We start from the raw sequence: 17574 nt of genomic DNA on the forward strand, positions 1-17574 counted from the left end.
AAAAGCACTTTAAGGAATCTGAAAAGTGACTCATAAAACATTCAGGAACAGGTAAAACTGAGTAAGAGTGGCTTCATTTCCATATAATTTTTCATTCTTACCAAGCTGCATTTATTCAGGATTGATTAGTTAATTAAAGCCAGTACCGTTTTTTGAATATATAAATGTTACATTTAGAGCAGTATTTGAGGGAAAAAAGTCAATTTGTGATGATTTTTAAGAATGATCGTTCATTTCTTTTGTAGCACATTACACCTGTCTTAAAACTGTAATAAACTGGTAGGTTGCGAGGGGATTCCCGTTACCATGAATAAAGGTGGGACCCATCCCTCTCCGGTCTTATTGCCATGTATGCCCTCACAGCCTCAACGGGGAAGATCCGTCTTTGACCTCCTCAAGGTTAATATCACCAATCGCCCCTCCCAATGTATACCCCTAAATTCCAAAGCCCCCCCCAGAAGAATCCCTACAGAACTCAGATACTAGCTTGCTGATCCTAAAAGCTCCAAAACATGGTACCAAGAATGTCTCCCTCAACAAGGTCACCTCTTGTCCACAGTGACACATGGGATGCAGGATCCTCACAAGATCCCTGTGCATAACAGTGATGGAACAGCATGTATCCTCCCTAAGGCTGATGCTTTCAGACCACTCCACCCGAACCTCCACACTAAAAACCCTTGGCCACAAGACATAACCAGGCACTCAGCCCCACCAATGGAGGAATAGGGCACGGAATACAAGGCCAGGCCTACTTCATCATAAATTGAGCTATCCCGTGGGTAAGACAGGTGGGGAATTATGAGATACTCACTCAGGGCCTTCTTCGGGACCAACCCTAGGGGGAAAACCTGCAAGTCCTGTATAGTGAGATGACCGAATGGCCCTGCTATCCTATTCCCCTTTAATTCTTGTGTAATCTTTTTCTTTACAGTATGGCCCATTCCCAATAACACCTTCAAATTTGTCGACATTACATGCCTTTTTGACCCTGTAAAGGAGTTCCTAAACCACAAAGTAAACCCAGCCCACAAAAATGCCAATCTATCTTGTTAGGGTAAGAAGCACTCTTAACACCTCATGCTTAACTGGAGATGGTACTGGGCTTCAGGCCAGGGAAGCCCTGCAACCATGATCACCTACATTAGGAAAGAAGTTTCCCAATTTTCCCATTTTCTAGACACCCGTGGCCACTTGGGCATTTCATTGCCCTGCTCGCTGTGCCCCAGCTTACTTTATGTCAGCACCTCTCTTGCAACAGTGACAATAAGTCCACATATTCACCTCTCAGCCTGTTTCTTTAATAGTACCAAGAAGATGAACTCCCATTGGGTCAGCCACCCCAGCATAACCATACTTGCAACTGACCACCAAGCCACCTTCCGTGCCTTCTTGCCCTGAGATGTCCCTGGGACAGCAATTCTACCCCAGGAAGTCACATTCCCTATTAGTGGGTGAGTTGTAGCATGCTCAGCAATCTCCTTCCATCTGTTCCCATTAAAGGCTCCCATCCCCTGGAGAGTGATCTGCCAAGCAAAGTTTTAAAATATATACAAATCTTTTTTTCTCCCATTAACCTCCACCTGCCAAAACAAATTTCCTTTAGTGGCAAGAATCCAACTGTACAGGCCTCTGAGAATAAGAAAACGTATAGTTCATAAAATTTAGAAAGCACAAAAATTGTTTAGAATACCTTTTCTACACTTAATATTTGGATTTTACAATCTAATATCTCAAAATATACAAGGCTACAAAATTATGCCACTGAAGATAAAGTGTGATTTGCCTGATATTGGGGCAGGACTGGTTAAAGACTGAAACGTGCGACTCGGAGCAGTGTAATTACAGGGGTAGCTTTAGTACAATTGGAGAAATTTTTTTTTTGGCAAATTGATGTTTATGAAATCGCTGCTTCAAGTTGCTCAGAGATTTGTCATGTTGGAAATCTGCTCAGAGACGGATGAATAGACAGCTTTAAGATAATGATAAAATAAATTCTAAATGCAACTTGTTACACCGATTTCACCACCACACATGACATGTTATTTATATGGCTCTATACATCATAGATGTATGTTTGCGTATACCCTATTAGGAGCCCTTAACAATTTGGTCACACTCACTCACAAACAGTGAATTTCCCAAATTAGATATATGCACAGAAACAGTGTCTCCCTGGAGAAGGGGCATCTTGAGGGCACGGCAGATCCATCAAGCTGTATGTTGCCCTCCTACAAACGGTATGCATATAACTCAGTATCGTGTGAAATTAATTCTTTCCTACCTTCGAATACATCAAAAAAAAAATCACTTCCCAGGCTGACAAGCTCAACGTAAAAGAAAAAAGATGAAAGTTGTGTTGGGAATGTTGGCCAAGAGAATTGGAAGCCACAGACAGATCTGCCCAAAACAGTTGTGGTGTGTTTCTAAAAAGGTAGAAAATCCATGCAGCAATGTCGTCTTGAGTTCACAACCTCGTTTAGGGGAAGTGGTGCGAATGATTCAGTAAGTGGTCCTCTTCCATTTAAGCCAGTACTGAACCAATGGTCCAGCAGGATATTAGGAGGCAACACGTCCCCTTTTGCATCAGACAAAAGATGGAAGTGCTAATGGCATTTTTGTAAGAGGAGGAGTGTTCATCCAGATGTCTTGGATGAATTACCTTTGTCTAGCTACAAGCACCTGACATCCTTTAATCTCCCATAACTTTGGCTTTATGGCCCAGTCAGAGGATGCACAGCGAGTTACCTCCTTTCCCATATTTTCTCTAGCAGGTGTATGATGGAAATGATGATATAGCCTAACTAGAGCATTCCCTCCATGTGCCACTATAGGAGAGAAACATCTCTATGGGTGGCTGATTTATAAGAACAGCTCATCTTAAAGTAGCCTGATATCCTTTTGCAACAGCAGTAGGCCTGTCACAGCGGTCATCCAAATCCATTCTTGAGTCAAGTGCAGGCCATAAACAACTGTGATCAACCACCTTGCTATTTTCTCATTTCATGAGAAGTCGCTTCATTACCGAATCAGTTGGAGGTGGCCTGCTATTCTACCTCATCTTTTCCGTTACTCTCTGCAATGCATATGTTCCATCTGGAATTAGAGATGTGGCAATCGGAAAGTAAATTCTACTAACTAAAATTAAACTGCCCCAATCCTAATATAGTAAAATGGTCTGATCACTTCCATAATAAATTTTACTTTATTTTGTTCCACACAGTCATTCAAATTGGACTTTATCATTATCAGGAGAGCAAGGAATTATTGCTTCAAATTGTGGAGAAAACTCCCTGTGTCCCAGCAGGAGAATGTTTAGATTTTCTGCTGTTCGTGAACGTATTTGTTCTAATCAAAATTAGATTCAAAATATTCAAAAAGTGAAAACAGTGCTTTGGAGTTAAAATTGTATGGATGATCTTCCAAATGGAGATAGATTCAAGTTTTTCAGGCGTTCCCAAAATTCCAAAATTATATTTTAGCCTTGTTCTTCCACACTTCTCCACTCAAAAAAAAAAAAAATCAGATTATTTCATAGTTACTGGTAAAACAGAATAATACCAAGAGCTGTTGGCTGGGCCACTTCAAAGCTGCAAAACAAAATAACTTCTCCTCAAACTGTGTAAGTGGGGTCCAACTGCTATTTGGATTTAAACCAAGAAGGTGCACATCACAATAAATGGTTCCAGTGGACACGTTGAATATTATTCAATGAGGAAATCTTTGAAAGCTGCCCAGTTGCCCATAATAAATACATAAATAAATAAATAGGTATTTCAGTTCATTAGTTTCGCACAAACTTGAAGACGTTTCAGTCTTGTTCAGAACATACACATGTAGATGTAAGTAGATTTGTACTTCTTGGGCACTACTGTTGAATGCCAGATGCAACTGGGTTGGTGGTTTTAGAATTGGCAGCTGACTGTACCACCCTTTCTCCTGGTTGGGGTTTTCCTTTATTTCTGAGAAACCAGGAACTGTCTTATTTGTTCGCAAATTCACAAAGAATTCCTAATGATATTTGCATACCGATTTCTCGATTAGCATTTGTGCAATAATTAGTGTTCTCCACACCCATATCTCCTTTTCATATAAAGATACTGTATGTTGAAACCTTAATGCCGCCTACGCCCAATAAGGAAATTACTTGTGCCATAAGCTTGCCCCCTCACCCCCAACTAATGAATCAAAATGTACATTTTGCATTACAAGCCTGCACTTTTTCTTACTGGGACCCAAAGTGATTAACTATGTAAGAGTGAGTTACATTTCAGCTGTACAAGGCCCTTCTCTGTTAGCAATCTCAAAGGACTGCTCTTTAATGCACCAATGATTTTAAACAAAGGGACTAGTGTACTTTGCAGCCGGGGCATGCAGCACCTATCTGCACAGTACAGCAGGATTGTCTGCTGATATGGAGCCCTGTTTTGCTACATAATATGCAAAAATCAACTGTATGTTTTCACATCTTACAGACACAAATCTAATCTCTTAAACTTCCTACCAACTGTGGATGTTAACACACAAGATTTCATGAGAGATGATTCGTAAACCCCCCCGAAGCAAGAAATCAGCTCTTTTGATCAGACTATTACACAAACGCTAGCATGAGACCCACCACACATACTTTATCTAGAAGAAAAATAAGTTTAGGTAATGGAGAACGATCCCTACCACTAAGACTGCCGCCATCACTCTCAGGAACCATGGGGTTGAGTTTCCTCAGCTGAGCCTGGGGTTAGGTGGCTCAGCCTTCGGGCAGGTTAATGAGCCAAGATGGACTGCAGCAGAATCGCCCTTTTGCCCGGCCTGCCCAAGTGGCCGCCCACCTGGCTGTCAATAGGAGCCAACAGGTCTGCACTTAAGCTCAGCAGCATCAGCAGCAAGTCTGCAATTGCCCCCATACCCAGCCATGCTTCTCCCTTGTATCCAGCCTCTCCAGCCTTGTCCTTGTCCTGCTCCATTCCACCCTGCCCTGCTCTCTTGCCTAGCTTCTGACTCCAGCTCCTGATTTCCGGCTCTGACCCTTGGCTTGATTCCTGGTTCCTTACTCCAGCTCTCGTCCATGGCTCTGGCTCCTGTCCCTTCCTCTAACCAATAAGTTGGGCTCTGGGTCTAACCACCAGGTCAATCCACCCACATCTTGGTCCTGACAACCCTGCAATGAGGGAATGTTGATCATAGAGGGCTCTTGCTCTTTTTATTTTGTATTCAAGGAAAGCCTTGAAAAAGTTACAGATGTACTTATGATTGGCCCTACCAGCAGCAGCAGCAGAAAACAATGGTGAGATACTGAACCATGTGTAAGAGAAACCCTATTTGTTCTGGCATGAGCATGGGGCTTATTTATCCTGACCAACAGAAAGATCTCGGAATTTAACTTCAGGTTAAGTCTTTATTAAGAAGGGTCCTTAATGCTCTGCACAATTCCACAGTCTGGTTTTGTTTTGTTTAGTTTTCCCTCAACAAATATACAGAGGTCTCAAACAATGTAAACCAGACTTAGAGTTCCAGTTTTCAGCGAATTATAATGGTAGCCACCTGCAAAACTCTTCCTGACAAGACATTTTTCAGTATACAGTTTAACTTTACACAGTGCCGTTGGTCCGATTTATACACAAAGTGAATTTGTACAGGAAATTACAAAGACTTAATTATTTTTCACTGGCCATGGGATTTTGAGGTCATCAAAATACCTGATCCCACAAACTAAGGACCAACTCCTCTTTTCACATTCATGCAACGTCTCTCAAGCCAATGAGCTTGCATTTGGCTCTACGTTTTGTATAGGAAAATTAGAACAGTCAAGAAATTAAAGGGACCCCCCCAAGTAATTTACATTCAATGTAGAAACAAGGAGTTTAAAACCCACTGCATTTTGATACACCTTTATAGTGTTCTTCTAAGGGACAAAAATATATGAGATGATATTTATTTACAGATTCTATGTAGTTCAGGAAACGGTAAGGAAAAAATTACAATAAAATTGACTTATTAGTGATGGAAGGAGTTGAGGAACCCCTCAAGAAGAACATTAAAATATATTTTCTTAACTTTTCAAGAACTTTCTGTAACACCTGGTTTCACTGAACAGAACGTGATAGTGTATGGTGCATTGGCTTTTGTTCCCAGTTCAGCAACACAGGCTGGAGCTTGTCTTGAAGTGAAGTGAAGCAGCACCACAAATGAGCAAATATGAGGGGAAGGAATGCAAATAAAATCTGTTGTTCTTGCTACTGCTATCTCAGACTCTTCTGTTAGCCTAGGGCCAGCCAGGCAAGGAAGCTTGCAGTCAGAGGGAGATAGCTGAGCTACTGATGAAAAACATCACGAAGGACTGTGGCCATGTGAAGAAACATTAGGATGTCCCAAAAGGAGACAAAAATATGTAAATATATATATATTTTACACACTCTCTCTCTCTCTCTATATATATATATATATATATTACACTTCAGTTTTTTTCCCCATCATGATGTAAAATAAGAGATGAGAATAAATGAGCAGCAAAATTAAGATGCATCTGTAGATCAGGACTACAAACCTCTGACCAACATTCAGAGATCCGGGGTTAGAAATAGGCACCAGCGGCCAATTCAGCGATTAGAGGGAGCGGGGGACTATTATAGAGAAAGCAGGACCAATTGCAAATTTCTGATCCAAACATACATTATGCACCTTTGAAAGTTCAGCAGAGGGCTGCTGATTTGAACCCAACTCTACTATGTACCGGTAGCACTGTTAGTAGTGTAAATACCTTATGAGCCATTTCAAACAACTTGTATTGTATAACAGTGGTATTGTTTATCCCTCACTGTATATTAGTATTACAACCTGAATCATCACGAATAATTGACAACATCACCTCCAGTTTATTTTAGTTTTGCTCAGTCTCCCCTAAGTGTACTGATCACTTATTTATATGCTCCAGGAAAGCCTCCCAAAAAATCAGCCTGTAAAATACCTCACTTGTATTTTTTTTCTATCGCTGGATATCCAGCAAGTTTAGACATTGTCAGTGAGAATACAAAAGAGTCCTGACTAGATCTTTGTCTGTATTTACTGGTCTCCTCCTTTTCCTCTCTCCCAGCAGGACAGGGTAACATTTGTGGAGAGGTTTCAGAGTAGCAGCCGTGTTAGTCTGTATCCGCAAAAAGAAAAGGAGGACTTGTGGCACCTTAGAGACTAACAGATTTATTTGAGCATAAGCTTTTGTGAGTTACAGCTGACTTGGAATGTCTGGATTTTTGTTGATTAGGTGGTAGAGGAACAAGAAAAAAAAATTAACTTATTTTCCCAGGACTGGGGTGGGGAGAGATTTAAAATGTATCAGTAGATTGAAATTTATCATTAAATTCATAATTTTTTAAATCAAATTAAGCAGGAAAAAATTAATCCTTCATAAGATCTTTAGGACAATTTCTCAAAGGAAGTTCTGCAGACAGGGCCTAATTCACCATTCTGTTACACCTGCTTTACACCAGTGTAACTGCATTTAAATGCAATTGATTTGCAACCAGCAAAAAGTTCTAGTAACAGAGGTCCCACAGTCACACCGAAGGTCCCTATAACAAGCTGCATTTGAGTACACAAGTAGCCACTTACATGAAAAAAAGTGGGGGTTAGGTTTTTTTGACCACACATATTACACCCTGCTTTGGAAACAGGGCCTCTCTCTAAATCTAAAAATCTACGTCTTTAGAAATGATTTTGAGTCCCCACTGTATAACTCAAAATGAGTTTTTTATTAAATTGACATTTTGCAGCCCGCTGGTCGGTGATTTAGTCTAGTGCATTTGAGTGCTTTGGGGAAAGCAAAGCAAAATATGGCCCAGTTGTCTGGCTTAGAAATGAATTTTGCTACACATGTGGGCTAATTTATTTAAATGAAAATGTCATAACTAATTGTAGCATTTAGCCTTAGTGAGCATGCATGGCAGTCGCATTAACACAACAGAAGACAACAGCTCCAAAGGAGCTGTTACTATGTACCAGGCCAATAATCCACTAATAGAAAAGAATTTGCACAATAGACTCTAATGGTTTCCAAGGAGCCATTATGGTATATCAGGTAAATAAAATATTATTGAAATGTAGTTTTTGCATTTAAACCGTTTTCAGCAGATGCATAGGAAGTAGCAAATTAAAAAAATGGTTCATGTTACCTTGAGTACTGAAAGGAATCAAAAGAAGCATTTGAAAAACAAAGCAGCAGTTTCTTACCATTGCAAGAGGAACAATTCCTGCAAATGTTGTTTGGCTGACAAAGATCTCTGAGACCACCAGTTCACTCATCGAGTCTTCTCTGGGGTATTCCACCTGCCAGGTAATTTGCTGAGCTCCTGCCAGGCTACTGCTATTGTCAATTTCAAAGTCCATCTGCAAGATCTCATAGAAGGAGATGTTTGCTCTGGAAAACAAAATGCGCATTAAGTGCAATTTAAAATGAAGCATCAGCGAAATGTCAAGCACAAAATAAATTGCAACAGGTTTTTTTCTTTCCAATAGGAGAATTATCAAATTCAACATGCAGACTTCAGGAAACGTTGCCAGATCTATTGATTGTGTATTAATTATTTAAAAATCTCCAATCGACAAATTAACACCCTAGGTTTGACAGGCTTCAGTTCCAAGAGTCCAGAGAGTTGGAAATCGGTTACGGTTTAATTGGAAACCCCAACGTGCACAGTTGCAACACTCACTGAGGAAAAAGCTTTTGACCTTTTAATAGTTGTATTGACACAATTAGTAAACTCACAAATGTTCCGACCCAAACCAGAATGTAACAGTAATGCAATATTAATTTTACATCCAGCGCCATGCCATATGCACACTCACACAATCCTTGTGAAGACCCAGGGTAGAAAAACAGGTGGTGGTCCACAAGTGTCTAATCCTATATCTTGCATGTCAAGTGATTCCAATGGTTGAGGTCTCAGTTGTCTAGACTCTAGACCGTGGTTAGCCATAAATGGCTGCTATGAATATTCATCAGAGTGTTCAGCCTCCTTTGCCCATAACTCACTTCCTCATTCTAATAATGTTGGGATGTCCTGATTCTGTATGTTCAAATATTAATTATTTCAGATATATTAGCATATATGTCAATTAGTTACTATAGCAATACTGAGGTTAAGCTTCTGCTCATGTTAGAGTTGCCAATTTTTGGTTGGATGTATTCCCGGAGGTTTCACCACATGACATAATTTTTAATTAAAAATTAATCTTTAATTCTTGGAGACTCCAGGACAGTCCTGGAGGGTTGAAAACCCTCACTCACGTTCCTATCCCAAAACAGCCAAACTGGCATCATCTGACTTTCTGCAGTTACCCATCAGCATTTTGCGGAATTTCATAAGAATTTCTAGAAAAATTATCTCTTATGCAATATTGGGATTTAGGGTCACTGTTGATCATTTTGCTTATGCTAATGCTTAATAGGCCTAACTTATGCTAATTACTTAAGCTAATGTCTTATGGGTTTGGGCCTGTAGTCTTCTTATATTGTTGTCTTATACCTATATCTTATCCTTATACTTAAAAGCTAACTTTAAGCCTATAGGCTTATACAGGGATTCTCAAACTTCATTGCATCGTGACCTCCTTCTGACAACAAAAATTACTACATGATCGCAGCAGGGACCGAAGCCCAAGCCTGCTGACCCAGGACGGGAGCCAAAGCCCTGAGGCCCTGGGGGGGTGCTGAAGTTGAGGGCTTCAGTCCTGGGCAGTGGGGCTCGGACTTCGGCTTCAGCTCCGAGCCCCAGCAAATCTAACGCCAGCCCTCGCGACCCCATTAAAAAGGGGTCATGACCCACTTAGAGATCCTGACCCACAGTTTGAGAACCACTAGGCTAACTCATAGGCTATAGAAGTTGATAAAAGACTAAATCAAACAATCCAGTGGGCAATGGCTATACTTTATAGATGAGCTGACAATCTATCTTTTAGCTTTCTGAAAAGGAAGCATGTTTCCCATTAAACTCAGACTTTAATTCTAAGTAATCTCAATGAACCTGTAATATAAGCCCCGGACACCACATGGCACAGATGTTGCTAAATTGTTTATTCAGGTACCACTATCATTTGGTTGTTGCAAATACTGACGTTCTGAAACAGTAGAATGTTTGGTCATTCCTCATGTTGCACCAGAAATGAGCTCTCAGCTTTTTTTTTTTTTCCCCTCATTCGAACATGAACTGGCCTTTATCTCCATGCAAAAAATGGATTTGTGCTAATTATACATCACAAAAACGTGCGGTTACATTATCCGTATTTTCAGTTCATGGGAATATATTGCTTGTTAATGATGCACACTTGTAATTGTATGAAGATCATTTTGTTTTGGTCATCTGGGAATAAAAGATTAAAAGTGGATGTAAATGCAAAGCATTCAAGCTCTGTTTATGACTTATTTCTGTTTCTTTTATTAAGAACGACACTGAGGGCTTGTCCACACTTACCAGGGGATCCACACACTGCAATCGATGCACTGACGGTCGATTTAGCGGGTCTAGTGAAGACCCGCTAAATCAACCGCAGATCGCTCTCCCGTCAACTCCTGTACTCCAACTGAACGAGAAGCGGAAGGGGAGTCGACTGGAGAGTGTCTCCCATTGACATCGCAAAGTGTGGCCCCTGCGGTGAGTAGATCTAAGTATGTCGACTTCAGCTACATGAATAACGTAGCTGAAATTGCGTACCTTAGATCAATCTCCCTCCCCCCCCGTAGTATAGACAAGGCCTTAGGTACAAGGACTTGCCCACAGCCTCACAACAGATCAGTGACAAAGACAGGAATGGAACCGAGGTCTCCTAAAGCCAAGTTGAATGATCTACCTACTGGGAAACACTACCCCCCTTACAAATGCCTGGCTCTCACTCCCACAACAACAACACTACTAGTTTTTTAAGATGATTTTTGCCCAAAATGCTCGAGTCCACTAAACTAGTCTAAAGTAATACTGCAGAAAAGTCTATCCATGCATAGCTTTAACTTTCTTATACTGCTGCTCTGAAGTGAAAGTGCAGTGCAGAGACCTTAATGTTCATTTATCTTCTCTACCCTCAGGCAAGGCTAGAAGCTATTAATGCATCGCCTGGGTGACCAACCAGACTACCAACAAGATGCCAAAGACAAATTACGCTATACAAAGTCAGGGATATAATTAGAAACATCTCAATTTCTGCAGAAAAATATTGTCAGCATAATGCAGAATTCAATAGTACGGGACCCTGCTCATTACTTCTAACTATTTGTTTCACTTAGTCACAAACAGAATACAGTCATAAGTCATAAATTAAATTTAGAGATCAGCCCTGGATACAAATTCTAGATTCAAATTTTGAACCCTCTGGGTGTGTCTGGATCTGGAGTTTCGGTTCAACCCATTACACCAAAAGGGACCAACTGAAAAAAAATTCAGAACTGGGTTCAGAATTCTTAAAAACTCTTTGGACCTATGGTTCTGGTTAGGATTCATCTCTAAAGTAATTAGTAAGACTAGGTAGCATTTCAGTGCACCACAGGCACTATCAAAAACTGAGCTAAACGAACAATGTCATGATGTCATGCTGACAGTTGTTTTGTGCTCAATCCATGACTCTGTTATCCTGTTCTGTTTTTCTGTATCCAGAGAAAAACTATACACTTACAGTCTAAATGGCCAATGTTATGTTAAAGACAACAGCAAGAATTAACAAGTCTCCTAGTCATCGAGGTTTACCTGGTCCTCCCTCAGCACACGGGGGCTGGACTTGATGACTTCTTGAGGTTCCTTCCAGTCCTACGTATCTCTGATTCTAGACAAGAACAGCACGTGTGTGTTCTGTATACAGCTAGACTTGGCAGAATTACATTTTTATATTTTTGTAATTTTGACAGATGATAGCTATGTTTATTTTAAGTATTTTTTCTATTTTTATCAATTTAAATTTTCACATTGACAGGAAATCATTTAATAACAGTAGACACTGACATTCAGAAAGTTAAAGCTTTATAACTGTTAAAAGAAATTACAAACATCAAATCGAAATATACAGATATATAAATATTCTTAAATCAAACTCCCATAAGTTCTCAAGCAGCACTTTTCTTATTTTGCCTATCTGTAGTTTTCAATCACTATCAGTGGAAACATTTTTTTCGTCGGCTTGTGTGTGAACTGTAAAATCAATGTTTACCAACATTTACCAATAAAAATCTAATCTGAGCCTATATATAACAGACTGCAGAGACTGTCAGGGAGGAAAATGGCCACTGCCTTTGTAAACAGGCGAAGTTCTAACTTTCATTTAAAGATAGATACCTCTGTATACTCCAATTGCTTGAAATCAGATTTAAATTCCGACATAGAATACAAAAGGAGAACATCAGATACACTCACTAGGATTGGCAGGAAATCAAGAATTCCATTTCATGAAAAATTTCAGTGGGGGCCCTGACCCCAGGATAGCCACTATCTCAGCGGTCAGCGCATTCGTGTGGGACAGGGGAGAAGCAGGTTCCAATCTCTACTCTACCTAATTTAGAGAAAAGACTTGAACCTGAGTCTCCTGCACCCTAACCAACAGACCATTGGCTATTCTGAGGTCTCACTCTCTGATTTTAACCAGAAATCCCATTCTCAAACTGAGCAACTTTCCCAATGAAACCTTCATCAAAACAGATACAATTTCCATGAAAAGTTTCAACAGCTTGACATTTTCTGTGAAGAAATCTAGTGTCAAAAAATTCCTGACCAGTTAACACAAACACACACACACACACAGTCCCTGACTTGAAATGAACAATCGGAAACTACAAAACAGGAAAAAAGGGTGCTGGTGTAATCCAGTTTGCCAGGAAAATTCTCTGCCATTACTTAAATGAAAAAAACATTGCTAGTCAAATGCTTCCTGCTTTGTTTCTGAAGCAATTTAAATGTACCGAAAGATGTCAACATTTCAAAACAGGGCACCAGCTTTTTTCTTTTGGAAGACTGCTAAAAGAGCTGTACTGATGTGCCAGATTCACTGTGTTCTAATTAGGTTTCATTTAGAGAGTTCCTCCACCAAGTACACAGCTTTCACAAAATGGCATTCAAGCCCCTGCACTACTTTATTCGTCGGCAGTGCTACAAATTACTTTCTTAACAGCAGGTCAGCGAATTGTCTCCAAAACTGTGGTCTCTCTTTTTCACTCTTCAAAACAAAGATCTAGCCCTCAGAGCAATGCCAAGTGCTATAGTATCTGGGACACGGAGTCCCCCACGGAGAGGCGTATGATCAGTCCACAGACTTTGCTCCAGATCTCTTCCCAGGTTACAACTATTGCGAACAAATGATAAAGCTTTAAAAGTCAATTTCTTTCTTCCTCAGTTCATAGCCTCCCTTCTGTCCCTACAGTCCTTGTTCTATCCCTCATCTATAGATCCTTGTGTTTCCAAGAGCAGGAAGACTGACACTTAATGCATAGTGATACATAAAGCAATGTATTAACTGTTTTCAATAACAGTGTGTTGTCAGCAGGCCTCTCAGTAGTTAATTCAGGAACTCTGAAATTCTTAAATCCAGGGCACTAAAGACCTGGAGCATCTCTCATTTACACTGGGGCAAATCAGAAGTAAACTCCACTGAAGCAACTGGAGGTAGGCTGGAGTAAAATCTCAAATAAATCAGAATCAATCCCTGAGAATTGAGTATTTATTTTCTTCAAACTTCATCAACCTCTATTTACCAACCATGATACTCTGTCTTAAAGTTCCCACCTTCAGTAGTGGGGATTATCTACATGCCATTCTGTTCCATCTTTTCTTTTTAAAGAAGCTCTGTCCTGTCATGGCAAATCTTCAATTTCTCCTTGGCCTACTCTGTATTTTGTGGCCAATATTGAGAAGCTGGCTCTCACATCCTCTGGGTCACTGATGTTCTTTAAGTGTCCAGCAAAGATAAAATGCCATGGAAGTGGAAATGCTCCCAGCAAAGGAGAAGAGAGTAGCTCATACTGTTATCAGCCATTAAATCCTATTAAACCAAACTCTGTCCTAAGACCTGGCAACTCTTTCTTGCAGCCCATTCCATCTTTGTCTAAACAAGTTTGCAGCAGAGAGGTGCTCATGGAATCCGAGGGTTGTAAGTTTCTTGTCTTCTCCCCCTTCCCTCATCTTCCTTCTCCTCCATTTTTATTGTCTAGTCAAAGCTTCTGCCATCTTGCAAGAACTTTGCCAAACCCAGTTTAGAAGAGCAATAAAAAATAAAGTCTAACTTTTTTTTTTTAAATAAAAGTAAGATTATTTCCTGCAAGCAGGAGGAAAAGACCTTATAATTTTAGGCAGCTGGCATGCTTGCTAATAAGTCCATTTCTATGGAAATGAGTTCATAACTATTAATTTTGCCTGCTCCTGATCTATTCTTGATGAGCCTTTCAAATTTAGAAAAGCGCTTCATGATTCTCTCAATTTGGTAATTACTAACTCCCTTTGATGAATCCAACCCAGTGTTTCAGACATGAGACATTCATGAGACATTTTTCTTTCTGGAGAGGAGAAAAAGGAAGCATGGCTCAGTTTTATTTCTTCGCACAGTCTGAAGTAAGGAGGCCTTGTTCATCAAAACACCATCTTATTTATAATCCTACATTCTATTGTAATTGCACTGTCACAATATCTCTTTCCCAGGGCAGATGAAGAACCCCTCAAGATTTTGATGATTTTACTCAGCTTCCCAAAATGTCTCACCTCAAACGTATTTAATGGATTCTGCCAGGTCTCCAACAGAAAGTGGCCGTGGGCCATCTTCTGACTTGTCATTGCTCCATGCACTACAGAATCATTGGGAGGTTTGTGTAACTCTGTGTTCCTGTCCTGGAACACATGGTTTCTGGGATATGATTTAGAAAACCATGCCAAATACATTCCAAATGCAATTTTCATTAGATCCAGAAATATATTTAATGGCAATTAATTTGAACAACACAATCTGGTTAAATTCCAGAATAACGTTTTGGGCCCCGATCCTGCACCTCACATTGCACAGGCAGGTCAACGTACCCAAGCAGAGCCCTGCTGACTTTCATGGACCTCCATGAAGATACAGCAATGGAGAGGCAGCCGTCTTCCTATGCGATATCACTTGCAGGGCTGAAGCTTTAAATATTTCCTTCTAAAACTGAGTTCTATTAAAGCAGTAAAGAGCATTTGCCCACCTTGAGACAATGGATGTCTCCAATCAAGAATGGTCTTCCAGTGGGACAAATCCTGGACTACGACTCCAGATAGAGACTATCAGTGCTATTGAAAATCCCACCCAAGTGCCTTAAGAGCATGAGTTCCACTAAAAGTCCATAGTATTTGTGCTATTAAGTCACTTAGGTGCTTTTGAAATCAAGCCTGATATTTAGACTAATTGTTACCTCTATTGACCTTCATTACCAAAAAACAATGAACCGTCATGGTACTTTTTTTTTCAAACACACACACACACACACACACACATTTCTCTTTTACCTTAACGTTGCAAGTGGCAGTAAAGGATACCTTTTAAAATCTCTATCTTAAAAACCGATGGCTCTGTATATTCACTACAATATTAGATCAATATTATTAATATGTGAATTGCATGGGCTCATTTAGCAAACTTATAGGTTACTTTGAAAATGTACTACAACTCTAATGCAAAGGCATTAATAAGCACTAGAAAATAACTTACTGTTATTGAAATATGACTGGATTCACTTTATATTTAACATATTTCTTAGGTGGAACACAGGAATTATAGCATTAGCAATCTAAATACTGGATCAATATCATACTATGATTTATGTCATAATGATAGTTGAAATCTAACTAGTTAGTAGTTACCTTTTATAAACAAAAGAAGGCAGAGCTATCAGAATCAGATTCTTTTAACAAAGATCTAGATTGCGAATGTACCTGAAGAGGCTGGTGTCTGCTTTTTGTAAAGAATGAAATATTCACAATGTCACAGTGGAAGATGACAGCAAAGCAAGTTCTGAAATGCTGCTAGGTTAGGTGCATGGCTGGATTATTGAGAGTTTGTTGTCAAATTCCGTCAACAATTCAGTTTTCATAAAAACCATAAAGTTATGTTAGTGGTGTTGGCTTTTAAGAACAAATCATGATTTTTCATTAATTCATGACACAATGTTTTCAGTAAATGACAATCTGTTTATGAGACACACACAGCAGTGGGAAATTGTGAAAAAAAAATGAGTGTGAACTAGTTAATAATAATAACTGTCTTTGATGTCATGTCATTTGAGAATATTTTAGATCATTTTAAAGTTAATAAAGACCTACTCCTGCTCCCCCTGAAGTCAATGTCAAATTCCCATTGAATTCAATGTGAACAGGAATAGGACCTGAGACGGGTAAGGTTCAGAACATGTCAGTAGTCCAAGCCTTACTCCTTTGATCTCCGTGGGACTCCTTGTATATATATTTGTTGATCAAGAGCAAAGAGCTACAGGATCAGGCCCCATATTTCAACAGCTGTTTGGAAACGCTGAGCACCCAAAACTCCAGCTAAAGTCAATCACAGCTGCAGTTGGGCAACAGCACCTCTGTAAAAAATCCTTCTCTCATTGAAGACACTTAGATTCCAATAGTTTCTAATGGAGGAAAATCGGGCCCTCAGCATATTCCCTCTCTCTTCAGTGCATATAAGGAAATTTCAAACAAAAATCTCCTCATTTTTGAGCTGAGAGGAGGATTTCCACACTATCCTGCAGGTTAAGCTTCGTAAAGTGCCACTTTCTGAAATGTGAACACTGGGTATGTTTAACAAAAACATGTTGCATAACTTTCAAAAGATGGGGTTAGTGACTGAAGTGACTGTTTAATTGTCTTTCTGATTAACCCAGACTTTTAGGGCTTAGTCATCAAAATAAGCACATCCTGGGGAATCACATGATTCTTTTGAGGACTGGGAGGCAGGTACAATGCCCTGGAAAGAAGCCACTGGCCCAACTCACTCCTACTGCCAGTAGGGGGAAGGAAGTAGAGACGGTATACTCTCCCTCATCTCCATCGCCGCCACTCCAGATCTGACAGCCCCAGGGCCTATGCAAAAACCAAGGGCAGATGTCTTTAACATGAAGGACCAAAAGGCTGATGGCAGAATTGTCACGTTCTCAGCAAGCTTCAGGGGGAAGGGGGAGGAGAGGGAAGGAACTTTGCTCTTTGTGGTTGGAAACTGATTCCCCCATGACGGATTTTTAAAACTCCAATTTACACTCACTATGTCTTGTGCCCTGTTACCTAGCAGTGACAGGGAAGGTACCATGCTTCAGTTTTCAAGTTTACATTGCAATCCAGCACTGGTCCGAAGATGCTCTCATGGCGCCTGATCCAGATTCTTTTTTACACTCTAAACCTCAGGACTTCCATCGCTGCGGGGAGAGTGCAAAGAATGCAGGATGAAGCCAAGCAGCATGATCTGGTGATCACGTATGGATTGACACAGCAATTTCTTATAGCCCAATAACAAAACAGCTATTTTTGTTCAAAGCACACCACCAAGACCAGACATTACCCATATTTTTGCTTAGCCAACATTTCCCTACCACATACAATA

At 40.1% G+C, this 17574-nt stretch overlaps 1 protein-coding gene across 2 annotated transcripts in view; it reads right to left on the reverse strand.

The window, feature by feature from the left end:
* LOC102943959 (transmembrane protein 132B) overlaps nt 1-17574 on the reverse strand; it is a 358631-nt gene that overhangs the window by 97522 nt on the left and 243535 nt on the right. For both annotated transcript variants that reach the window (XM_037878834.2, XM_043529414.1), the window contains one exon: nt 8224-8410. In XM_037878834.2, the coding sequence (XP_037734762.1) occupies nt 8224-8410 (187 nt within the window). The remainder of the gene's footprint in view (nt 1-8223; nt 8411-17574) is intronic.

The sequence above is a fragment of the Chelonia mydas genome, chromosome 15 (assembly GCF_015237465.2).
Source record: "Chelonia mydas isolate rCheMyd1 chromosome 15, rCheMyd1.pri.v2, whole genome shotgun sequence".
Classification (NCBI taxonomy): Eukaryota; Metazoa; Chordata; order Testudines; family Cheloniidae; genus Chelonia; species Chelonia mydas.